Source organism: Centroberyx gerrardi, chromosome 23 (assembly GCF_048128805.1).
Source record: "Centroberyx gerrardi isolate f3 chromosome 23, fCenGer3.hap1.cur.20231027, whole genome shotgun sequence".
Taxonomy (NCBI): domain Eukaryota; kingdom Metazoa; phylum Chordata; class Actinopteri; order Beryciformes; family Berycidae; genus Centroberyx; species Centroberyx gerrardi.
The window spans coordinates 12,384,380-12,397,250 of record NC_136019.1 but is presented as its reverse complement, the minus strand read 5'-3'; the positions used below and the strand labels follow the sequence as shown (position 1 = coordinate 12,397,250).

The window sequence follows — 12,871 nt, the reverse complement described above, 5'->3', positions numbered from 1 at the left end:
CTATTACTTTTCAAACACGTGATGCTATCAAAGAGTGCAAATGAGTAAAAAGAAAGAGTAGCTATCCCAAAGGAGAACAGAAAATAAAGACTGGATTCAAATTCATCATTTCTCATCAGTTTCTCTCTTTCCTCATGTGAATTTGTGCTTTTTGCCCTCGATTTTCACCTGTGTTTTGAGTCATTGGTGTCTTCAGGCGTAAAAAAAAAAATAAAAAAAATGCATTAACATAAGCTTTTTTTTTATAATTATTTCTTAATTCAGTGCGAGCACATTCTGCAGTTAAAGCTATGGACTTTAAATCAGGCACACCATTTATTCTCACAACCCAGTTTTAGTGATGCAACTTGAGTGTACACTAATGAGGAAATATGTAAAAGAGCTTTCAAAGCATTGATCTTATTTCAAGGTTGAACCTAAGCCGCATGTAAAGAAATAAGTCAACCTCCGCCTTAGTTTGATCTCGGAGGGGCCATATGTAATATAAGACCTCTTTAAGATGATGCATAATATGCATAGACCATAAAAAATAGTATAATATGGCATGCAGGCATTAAAGGATATCCCAGTGATTTACCATGATGCCGTTCTGGATTTTCTTAATAATAATATAGCATTACTCCTTCCATAATATTTAGCCCTTGACCACCTTTATAGACTTTTGCTAGGGGAAAGCTGTACTTAAGAAACTTTTTGAACACAATCAGTTTGTCAGTTTGTTTGTTCTGCTGTGTTCCAGATCATGGGTGATCGGGGCTATTGCCTTGCTGTGCCTGCTGGGCCTGACCTGGGCCTTTGGCCTGATGTATGTCAACGAGAGCACAGTGGTCATGGCCTACCTCTTCACCATCTTCAACTCCCTGCAGGGAATGTTCATCTTCATCTTCCACTGCGTCCTGCAGAAGAAGGTATGGATTCACTCTTGAGGTCCCCATGAAATGAACTCCCATTACTTTTACTTCCTGGAAAGCACAGTATCTTTCATGGTGACCTCATGCTGCACTAGTAGGTGTAAATATACATTTCTAACCAATAAAACCATCAGATTTTTGAACAATCCAGCCCCTCTGCACCCCTCCCATCAAATAAAATTGCCTTTCTCTCCCTGACTCATGTTCCATTGGTTTAGACTTGAATGATCCCTCGCTGCTTAATGTCCCGCATGCATCAAATCAAGGAAGTAAAGATGCCATTTCATGGGGTCTTTAAAGCTGCATAAGGTGACTTTGCACGTTGGCAGCTTGTGGCAGTTTGAAAAATTTGAACCCCAATAACCAGAAATCACGTTACATGATGTCAGTAAACTGCAGAGTACGCTCATGTTTACCAGCCCTCTGGTCTGTGATGCTTTATAACAAAGGATACCAAAAAGTCAAGAGTTAGAGTCCAGCTTTCATGGGAGACAGTTTGTATGTCACTCTTAAGTTTTGATTAATCACTTCCGGTGAGTGGAGTAGATTTCCCAACAGTATTCATACCCGACACCAGAATTTAATTTGGGCAAATAGGGCGTATCGACAGCATCTCAATTAGAGGGGACGGGACGCTCATCTCTGCTGCAGCCCCACTTTGTGATTTTTGCTGATAAAATGGTTATATTTTTATATAAAAATCTTGCCTTCTGCAGCTGTAAAGCAAATGAAGAGATGGACTGCATGCAAACGGTTTCCTTGGTTTCTTTCTTTTCATTAAATTCGATTTTTAATTTTCTGTAAGCGATGTTCAGTGTTTTTTTAGGGTGTATAAGATCATTACTTTTGGATTTGGTTCACAGTGTAGTTTTTATGTATGTGTGTGTGTGTGTGTGTGTGTGTGTGTGTGTTTATGTGCAGGTCCGTAAGGAGTATGGAAAATGCCTGCGTACCCACTGCTGCAGCGGCAAAAGTGTGGAGAGCTCCATCGGCTCTGGCAAGGGCACGGCCTCCCGCGCTCCTGGACGTTACTCTACAGGGTCACAGGTGGCGCGACACTCCTCCTTTTCCTTTTCTCTCCCTCCCTTTGTCTTTTCTTCCCCCTATCTACTCCTTGATTTACAGTACAGTATCTCTTTGCCCATGCGGGATTGGTTGAAGCTCATTCAGCTAATGGAACACCACTGAACTTAAGCTTTAAAATACAGTATGTCATTCTAATGCATTACACCAATTAGTGAACACTCACTATTGTCCCCCATAGCCAGAAGCACGAGGGAGGAGCTTACCCTGCTTAATAATCTGTGACATTACGCAGATGTACACCTCCATAGCGAATGAATGAGAAAAGATTTCAAAGGTGACTGTCATGGTATGCGTGATATTTTTCAGGGAATTAGGGTGCATTTTCTTGTTAGCACCAGTAAAATGCAGCTCTTGTTGAGATAAACACAAGATAAAGTCAGTCTGCTGTTCATTTTCAATGGAGCAGCTCCAGGCAACCCAGACTAAAGTCTTGCTTTTAGCTTTGGGAGGAGATTGTTCATGCTCACAAATTTGACTGTTCCCAGCCATAGGAATATGTGAATTTAAGTCCCCTTGTAAAGTAAATTGCTAATGGATTCTTCCCACATTGACATGAAGTATAGAATGAATTGCCATGATACACTATAATTGAACATCACATCCATATTCCAAAGACTGAGATTTCCTTCCAGTGTTCAATTATAAATAGTCCTTAGAGTCGAGCATGCAATGGCAACACACGATACAAGCTGGATTCCGCATAAAGATCAAAGCTTTTAATTATACACAGGGCTTTGACAAGATGGCTCTAACCTCATGCTCCGTTTCTTTCTATGAGCAAGACAGGAATGGAAACACTCATAAAGACGCGGTTATTTAGTGCCAACTCTGAGGCTTCTAAATGAATGTGTAATCAGCAAAGTACATTCGAACCCAGTGGCTATGAATGGTTGGAGTTTTTTTTTTATCTATCCAAAAGAAATTCACTGTCATTTTCAACCCATCCGTGTGCCCAGTTGTTGGAGACAATAATGGCATGTGTGTTAATTACAACGGCTGTGCCAATATGTGTTGCTATTAAAATATATGAGATGTGTGTCGTCATAGCTAGACATACAGATGTGTTGAAAATGACAGTATTGATCATAACACCTCTGCAAAGGCTGGTTGTGCACATCAATTTTGTCGAAAGCTTCTATGAAAAAGCAGTCATGTCCACAGCCTGAATGACTTAACTCATCCAGCAGTGGAGAATTTCCGAGAGAGATCTGGAGAGGTGCAGTGACAGTTGCACTAAATTTAGTTAATGGTGATGGCAGTGGTAACGGCTTAATTAAGCTAACACTTTTCTGGGGTGTTAAAGGCAATCACAGGAAAACAAAGTCTTCAAAGCATTCCTCTATTTCAAGGCTTTGTGCGACTATTACGGCTGTTGTGTTGTTATTAGCTTTGACCCTGCAATTATTTTGATCATGGTTGATCATAACTTGTACAAAATAGTGTTGGTATAGAAACCTCGATACTATAGTGCAGCGAGCAGTGTTGTGACAGGTTAACTCGAGAGCGAGTAAAGTCAAGTAAAATTAGCACTAATTTTCTTTTCAGCGTCACCAAACTCGCTCGATCTTCCTCCGGAATCCTCTGCCGAGCCTCTCCGGTGCAGCGGAGAATATAGTCGGCTGTGTGGTTGAATAGCCAGACCCTTAGCTTGTGCAGCCACCCATGGGACTCTGTCAGAATTAACCAGGATGAACCGTCTTGAATTGAGCCTTTTGCAACCCCAGACACTGAAAAGCAGAACTAGACTGATGACTTTATTATTGACTTCACCTATCACAGTACTAACGCTCACCCTTAATTGGAGGTTACTTTTCCCTGCAGCTGGTATTGTGCATGGTTTAAATACGAGAAGCAAAGCTCACGGTCTCTTCTTTTGCCTCATATAAATTTTTATTATTATTTATTGTGAAACACACATTCCACAAGTCTACAGCTGAGAAAAAAAGAACTGAAAAATTGAATAAAGCTAAAGAAACATACTAATAATACCGTGCTTGTGTGTTCGGTTGCGCTTTATGCCAGTGCTATTTTTTTTCCTCTAAGTGCAGACTGCAGCCTCTCTCTCACTGCTGAGCTCTATCATTGAGAATGTGTTCTGGCATGTTGTTTGTCTCCGCAGAGCCGCATCCGTCGAATGTGGAACGACACGGTCAGAAAACAGTCGGAGTCCTCCTTCATGACCGGCGACATCAACAGCTCTGCGTCACTCAACAGAGGTACTTGGTCACACGGCAAACTTTTGCTTGAATGACCCCCACAATACGCCGGCCTCGACCAAAACATGTCAGCCGTGGAGCGATGAGTCTGTTTTGCAGCAGGAGGTTATTCACTGAAACTTCACTTTTCGATGTGTTGTAGTTATAATCATTCAAGGGTGCAAAAGCGGTGTTTTTTTTGTGGACGGGCAAACCTCCACCCACCTGCTCACAATGGGCCCCGCTATCTTAGTTATGATGAATCGGCCATTTCAGAATAGTTTGCTTTAGATACTACAAATAATAATTAATCCCTAGAATAAGCAAACTCCAAATAAAACACATTTTTCTCCACTCCCCAGTTAATTATCACCAAATATTGAAGTGACTTCCCAAATATTAGAAATTAAGTGTATTTATGTTAAATCAAAGCCATTGCTGTGAAATCAAAATGGTATTGATAGCGCTGCAGCACTGAAATAGAGTGCATTTGTCAACAAATTTGCCTGAATGAGGGAGAAACGTGATTGTGAATACAAGGCAGAGCTTGAAAGGATAAAATCTTTTTTCTGGTGTCATTCTGTGACGGAAAATAGTTTGTCAAATCAGTTGTTATATTGAACCACCAGCAAATTATTTCTACTATCTAGTCATTTAAGGGGTATCCAATGTAAAAGACTTGAGTGTTTTAATTTGGCAAAAGTAGATATTGTCCAGAACCTTCACTGACCTTCACTGAGTTTTAAGCTATAATTTCTCAAGATCAAGTAAAATGCAATCCTGTTATATCATACAGCTGCATTTCCAGAGACAACTCAAAGAAAATCTCATGTATTATGTACATTATGCATATGTATTTCTTTTTTCCCCACTCAAGCGATCATCCATCACATCCAATTTCAAAACCCCTGAAACTGAAAACAATCTTGGCATATTTTCAGGAGATCCATTTATGCAGAATAACAACCTAAAAATCGATTCGGTGGATTTCAGAAAACCCCTTCAGAATTCCCCCTTCAGAAAGGCACATTACGAAGTGTTTGACCATAATGTATTTGACAGTTAGCCCGGTGAACAGAGTTGACTTGTGAGTCTCTTAAGTTACAGGGAAAACAGATACCAGACACCCCGGACTACATTTGCCGTAGCAGCAAATACTGTCCTGGCTGGCATCGCTCACTGACACTCTCCCCACTCATGGCATCTCTTGATAGAGGGCTCCAGTTCCAGTGCGCTCTCTCTAAATTTGCTCTGGGCTCCTGCTCGCGTAGACACTAATGCATCGTTACAATGACGGATTAATGTTCGACAGCGGGAGGAAGTGTCAAGATCTCAATAATTAGGCACTCAGCTTAGCACCATCAACAGACACAGCTTTTATCCGTGGCGAGGAGGCTGGATTGGGGTGGAGCGCGGGGGGGGAGGAGGAGGGCGATGTGGAGGTGGGTCAGGAGTTGAGGAAAAGCATAGATCTTTTCACGAGAGAGAGGCGAGGGGAGAAAATGGAAATTATTATCCAAATTTTACACCCCCCCGGCCTCTTACCAGGCTGGATCTGAACGTTCGGAAAAGAGCCGGCGAGTCTGCTGGGAAGTGCTTTCTGTCATCTCAGCGGATGGCGCGTGGCACGAGCATCATAACGAACAGATGCAAATAGAATCGCACTTACCCCGCTCCTGTGTTGTTATTATGGAATTATGTGTAGAGGAGCGAGCATTTCTTCCTGATTTGTCCTTTTCTCGTTCCCGGCGCCCGGCGTCTCCCCTCGCATACGAGAGCGGGGCTGCAGCTGACACTCCTCTCGCTGCGCCCCTCTTGAGAGGGAGCCATGCAATCATCTTGATAGCATTGCATGTTCAATTTATTCCGGCATTCGCGATTATTGCTACACAATCAGTGCGGTTTGCAAATTGTCCAATTTATCAAACACAGGCACAATAAGTGGGGATCTGGCGTGGGGAAAACAGTGTTTTTGGAATACTCTGTAATTAGGGCATGCGAAAACAACAGCAACAAGAAATAACTTGGCTGATTACATCAAAACAATATTCTAATAAATACATGCGTTCTTATTAATACTTAACTGAGAGAAAACACAGAGATTAAGAGAAAAGGAGGAGTTTAAGAGGTATCAGGGGTATAATACTGTAATTCTTTTCTAGTCCATCGAGAAGATATACTGAACTTTTTTGAATTTAGAAATTAGAACACCACTGAAACTATCTTAGCCTCATTTCATCAACTTTTTTTTACTGTATGTTCAGTCAATCATAAACCAGTTTCTTCAAATTTTGTTTTTTTAAAAGGGGACAGTCACAGGGCAATATTAAATTCTCTCTCTCTCTCTCTCTCTCTCTCTCTCTCTCTCTCTCTCTCTCTCTCTCTCTCTCTCTCCCATCTGTATGACAGATTCAGAGCACTAGAAAAGAACAGTACATTCTGCTGGAAGAACTAATTGCTCTACCTCAGATAAAAGATGTTTACCCACTCTGGCACGGCGCATAGGGGAAGGCGCATGCATGTACCATCGCGATAGGCTCTGAATTTAAAAATAATAATAATCAGACGCCACGTTGACGGGGGAGAATTCTTGTAAACAGGAAGTGAAGGGAAGTGAATGTGGAGTGGCAAATATTTTCAGCACGCTTGATATTCAGCGTGATGTATTCAAACAAAATAAATTATTTTTTAGCACCAGTGAAGAAAGCAAATATCATTGAATCTGCCCCATTCATATTGAAGATTGCAGCCTTCAAATCTACAGATAATCACAGGGCTCCGACTGTAAAGGTTCTTTTGGTAGTGTGGTAGTGTGTGCTTGGGAAACCGATGAGTCATCCGAGCTAGATCCTGGCAGCAACTATCTGAGGACAACCATTGCATAAATAGAAAATGAGCCTCTGCTCTGTTTGTGCAAAGGAGGCAAGGCTGAAAGATCAAGTCCAGCAGAAAGATCAAGTCCAGCAGAAAGCAATGTAATGACCATCTTGACTAAAGGAGGACGTATCACTTTGAGGCTCTTTATTCAGTAACAATACACAAGAGAAGGATACAAAAGGTGACCCCTGGCCCTCGGAGGAATTGAAGGAGCACCCTCGAAAAGATACTAGCACTTTGGGTCATAACACTGACAGTACCTGCCATAAGCTGTAGTAATGCTGCAGAGAGAGACTGTAGGAGTGCATGCTGTAACAGAAAAAGTAAAAAAGTGACTTACTATACAGTAGATGGGACCACCGCATAGTTTTATGACAATTCAAAAGAAGCGATTACAAGAATTTGAGGCATTATGACTTCAACTGCAATGACCATCAGTGTGTGATTATTGTATTATGTCCTGTTTCAGTGTAGCACAGGCGTGTCACAGTATATGTCTTGTGTTGCCGATGTCAGTGCTTCTTTGTAATTCTGTCTGCTAACACGTGTGCGCTGTCTGAATGTGGAGCACAGCAACGGGCTTAACACTAACGGCCGGCAATGCCATCGACGACAGAGTTAACGCACTGTCCATCGGTCCCATTAGCCATGTCAGTCCGGCTCCGCCGCTCCCCGTAGCAGAACCCCTCACACTAATGATCATGTGATCATTTGAATGTTAATGGCTGTCATTGCTCAGCTGCATCTGCCTGACTGATATGTGTGTTCTCTCTCTTTCTCTCTGTATATACCTCACTTTATCTACCCACCTACCTATCTGTCTCTACGCTCTCGTCCTCCTCTGTTCCCTGTCCCTCTCTCTGCCTCACTCTGTCTCTTTCTGGCTGCTCCAGGGGCTATGGCTAACCATCTTATACCTAATGCACTCCTGCGTCCTCATGGCACTAACAATCCCTATAATACATTGCTTGGGGAATCGGCAGTCTATAACAACCCTCTGGGCATGTACAACACACAAGGTGTGCTAGCTTCTTTTCATTCTTTTAACATTGTGGCTAGGGCAGTGTTTTTTAATGCCTGGTCATGGGGAACCTTTAAGGTTGCACATCTTTGTTCTTGCCCAGGACATAAACATTGGCAACTTTATTATTGGAGAGTTGAATTTAATGGACTTGTACTGAGCTGGAATGCCAGTGTTCACCCTTGTGGGTTTTTACAGGACTTTGATTAAGAAACACTGCTCTAGATGTTGTCTGTTAGCAACAAAAAAAACTATAGCTTTATCACAAAAGTCCTACAGTTTTGTGTTGCTGTGGGGTTTTTATTTGGCGGTGTATCGTGGCTTCTGGTCAGGACATGCCATTCAGTCACACGAGCATGAGTCACACTCACTCATTGCTGCTTGGCCGACATGAATAATGCAGTTTTCAAAAATTAGAAAATCCTTAAAAGTCAAGAATGGCACGACACTCTGGAGCCAGATACATCACCAGTCATCTGTTTAGACTGTGCTCTGATGTTGTCAATGAAGCTTGTGTGCCATGTCTTCTGTCTCTCTGTTTTTACTTTTATTATTGTTCTTTTTTAATGTTTCTGTTGGATTGTCAAACATTAATGAAATAAAATAAAAAATACAAAATAACGACTCAAATGCCAAAAAGAACCAAAAACCAAAGTCAAAACAGCTTAAATGACAAAACAAAAACAAAATGTAGACTAAATTAAGGAAACTGAACCATGTTAATAGTTGTAATAATTTGCTATGGAATTAGATTTGTTTCAGAAGTTCAAACAGACATTTCAAATTGAGAGCAAAATCATTTTGACAGCCAAGAAAAAGAATAATCTCAAGATCAAAACATCACACCTAAGAACAGAGACAAACATATTGCTCTCAATTTGAAATGTTTTGCTTGATATTGACAATGTTTTGATACTTTTGAAACAAATCTAATTCCAAATTTTAAGGCAGCTTAACTAAGTTTTACAACAATAGTACATAGTTCCATGAAACTTGAGAAGAGTTGAAAAGAAATGACCTTCTCTTTAATCTTACCAACTGCAAATCCTTAAATAACTCAAATAATAATAACTAATAACTCAAATAACTAAGTAAGTCAGCGCTTATGCAAAGCACTTGATAAGGTAAAATAGCAACTAGGCTACTATTAATAATTCAGCAGTTTATTGGGAGTAGAAGGCTCTAGAGGCAACTTGTATTCCACAATCTTGGTCAATTGGACAACTGAGCACAGGATTTACCAATACAAGTAATATCCGATCAATAGAAACCACATTTGAACAATCATCAAACAATCCATTTTACTCTGGGATCAATCTGACTGCTGACATCTTAGTTCCCTCTGTGAATAGCTGTTATTATATTCATAGTGTTTCATAGTACAGAGTTCTAGAACATGACAGAGGGCTTTATTTCACTTACCTTGCCATAGACTTTGAATAAATATCTGGTAGGGCAAAAATTATCCTGCAAACAAAAAGTACTATTTTCAATATCTATATCTGTTAATTGATATGTTCTGGTCATTTCTGTGGGTTTTCGCAAAATGTGCATGGTGACATAAAACAAAATTGCATTGCGGAAACATTTTCTTGATGCGTCATCAGCATACTGTATGTGCACATTTCTCTTCTACCTGTCACTGTTATGCTTATTGTGTTTTCTTTTCTTCTTTCCTTTCCCTCATGCTGTCCCTAAAAGAGCCCTACAGAGAGACAAGTATGGGAGTCAAACTAAACATTGCTTACCAAATGTAATTGACTTCGGTTTTACTTTCTTTTCACTCTATGCTGACAAAGGGGTAATGAAAAAAAATGTCATTCCCTTTGGAAGTAATACTATTTTTATAACAAAGGCCCTCACCATTTCAAGCAAGACCTGTGAAAAGCAGTCTAAAACCCAATTTGAATTTCACTGCTCACTTGTAGTTTCAACTACTAGATGTGAAAAAAAGAATTCAAGGATATGCTATTTCATACATGCAAAAAAAAATCATTGGCCCATTTGATATCACAGTGTGAACATTAAGCTTATCCACTGCCAATCAAAGCATTCAAACTTTGTCACCTCAGCAGACGAGCCTCCACTTTGTCACTGACCAATCAGTTCAAATTGATCTTTACTCTATTCAGTGAAAGTAATACAGCTGTGCCTTTGTTCGTGCATTTTTTACCATTCACTTTGCTCAAGCCAATACAGTTTTTGAAAGTCTCCAAATTCAAGCTTGTCAAATTTTCAAGTGGCTAAACTCTGCACTTCTAACAAGCTGCATGGCCTTGTCTGGGGCTGAAGTTTGAATCATCCTCTCAAATTTGCACTGATCTAGATACCGTGGACATTGTAAAATTGATAGAAATTGAAATCCACATGTTCATGCAACAGAGAGAACAGAAAGTCCTTTCCTATCAATGTGGTTTTACTCTGACATATTTTAACTTGTTCACCTTTCGAAAGACAGTAAGTTATAATGACATGGATACAGCAGACATCAAATTATTCTTTTGGGTCATAGTTACATTATAATGCTCATATGGGACAATATGGCTGGGGTCCAAATCTATAGTGGGTGCTTTGTGTGTCACTTTGAGTGTTAAGTGCATGGCTGTGATCTGATTCTGTGCTTGGACTTTGTGCATAAACTTTGTGTTCTTGTGTTGTGCTTGAACTTTGTTTACATGGGTGTCACACATATATCCGTGTTTTCATCTGTGTAAGTTTTGCCACAGATTCATTTGTTAGATTTAACTAAAAGCAATAGACACTAGTCTGAGAAAATGTTTTCTTCTTATGTTTACTTTCTAATTAAAAAGGTAAGTGTGTATGATAGATATTCATGAAGTCTTTTAATATACACATGTTATTGCTAAATCAAATACTGTAGGATTTTACTGTCCACACAGTGCATTTTATAGAGCTGCAGATGACATTACTTGCTAAGTATGATTGAGGGTCAGGACATATTTTTGAATAAAAGTGCTAAGTTTGATGGGGGTCAAAATGGCTGACATTTAGCTGTGCTAATTAGATCCTATCAGATTTAACCATTCTCACATGTCTACTGTACCCCCAACCCAACCCATGTTTGTCGTTCCAGAGGGAATCCTGAACAATGCCCGGGATACAAGTGTCATGGATACTCTACCACTGAATGGTAACCATGGCAACAGCTACAGCATCGCCAGCGCCGAGTACATGAGTGACTGCGTCCAGATCATTGACCGGGGCTACAACCACAAGGAGACCACCCTGGAAAAGAAGATTCTGAAAGAGCTCACCTCCAACTACATCCCCTCCTACCTCAACAATACCCACGAGCGCTCGGCGGAGCAGAACCGGAACCTTATGAACAAGCTGGTCAACAACGTCAGCAACGGCGGCAAGGACAGCGGCTACGGGATGGGCATGGGTGTGGGTGTGGGGATGGGCATGAATGTCGCGCTGGGCCTGGATGACCACTCCTCTTTTGGTCCGCACCACGACGAAGGCCTGGGCCTGGAGCTGATCCGCGAGGAGTCGAACGCCCCCCTGTTGCCCCAGCGGCCGCCCCCGTCCCTGCAGGCGGTGGACAACCTCCACAATCACCTCCACCAGTCGGCGCCGCCTCCCCTCCCGCTGACCCACCACCCCTTCTCCTCCGCCACCACCTCCTCCTCGTCCCGGAGGAGAATCCCCCAGGAGAACAGTGAAAGTTTCTTTCCCCTACTCACCAACGAGCACACCCAGGATGAGGGCTCGTCGCCCAGCCACAACCACCAGAGAGACTCCCTCTACACCAGCATGCCCATGCTGGCCGGCCTGCCCGACGTGTCCGCAGCATCCGCCGACGGCTCCAAGGATGCCGGGGACGCCAAGAGCCCGGAGGCCAGCTCGGACGACGTTTACTACAAGAGCATGCCCAACTTGGGCTCGCGTAACCACCTCCATCAGCTGCACTCCTACTACCAGCTAGGGCGGGGCAGCAGCGATGGCTTTATCGTGCCCCCCAACAAAGAGGATCTATCCCCCGAAGAGGCCCACCAGGAGCCCTCGCACCTGGTCACCAGCCTATAGACCCAACCACCCACCACCCCCTCCAGTGTCCCCTCTATTACCGTGGTCCTCTTCTCCTCCCCGTGTCCCATCGTTCGATCAGTCGTTGGCAGTGGTAGCCTTTCTTTTTATTCTGTGTCCTGAAGACTGAAGCCGAGCAAATAACTCTGTTTTCTTGCTATTACTGACCAGAAATACAATATTAATCGCTGCGTCCGGTGGCTAATATGTGACTAAATTTGGTTAGACATGCGGGAATCTGTTGATGTTGTGTTTCTCTTTTGTGAGAGGCTCAAACCCATATGTTTTGTCTCAGTGTGAGAAGAGACAAGTACTCATGCAGGATTTTTAGGTCTCGGAGATAGAGTCTGACAGTCCAAAGGAACTACAAATGGCCCAAAAACTATTTGATGTGTAGAGTACAGAACAAATGGGAAATTTAAAAAAAAGACTATTTTATTATACTTCTGTATCGATATTGACTTTTTGAAAGATTTTCTTCCTCTTTGGTGAGTTGCAGCACATTTTGTTTGCTGAAGTGTCCCTGCAATGAAAAAAAAAAAAAAAAAAAAAACAGATTTTGAACAATTACCATGAAGGAATTATTGATCGTATGCTTTGGAGCATAGCTGTTCTTTTTTTTTTTTTTTTTGTTTCGTTTTACTGTAATAACAGTTGTTAAAAGAGGGAGAAAAAACTAATAAGAGAATTATGAGATATTTCTATGTAATTGTACAGATACTAGCATTGCA

The 12,871-nt window shown here is 41.6% G+C and overlaps 1 protein-coding gene across 1 annotated transcript in view; it reads left to right on the top strand.

The window, feature by feature from the left end:
• Positions 1-12,660, top strand: part of LOC139914573 (adhesion G protein-coupled receptor L3) — a 142,500-nt gene extending 129,840 nt beyond the window's left edge. The window contains exons 19-23 of the mRNA XM_078291708.1: positions 740-908; positions 1,833-1,958; positions 4,117-4,213; positions 7,963-8,088; positions 11,185-12,660. Of these exons, the coding sequence (XP_078147834.1) occupies positions 740-908; positions 1,833-1,958; positions 4,117-4,213; positions 7,963-8,088; positions 11,185-12,140 (1,474 nt within the window). The 3' untranslated portion in view covers positions 12,141-12,660. The remainder of the gene's footprint in view (positions 1-739; positions 909-1,832; positions 1,959-4,116; positions 4,214-7,962; positions 8,089-11,184) is intronic.
• The last annotated feature ends 211 nt before the right edge of the window (positions 12,661-12,871 follow it).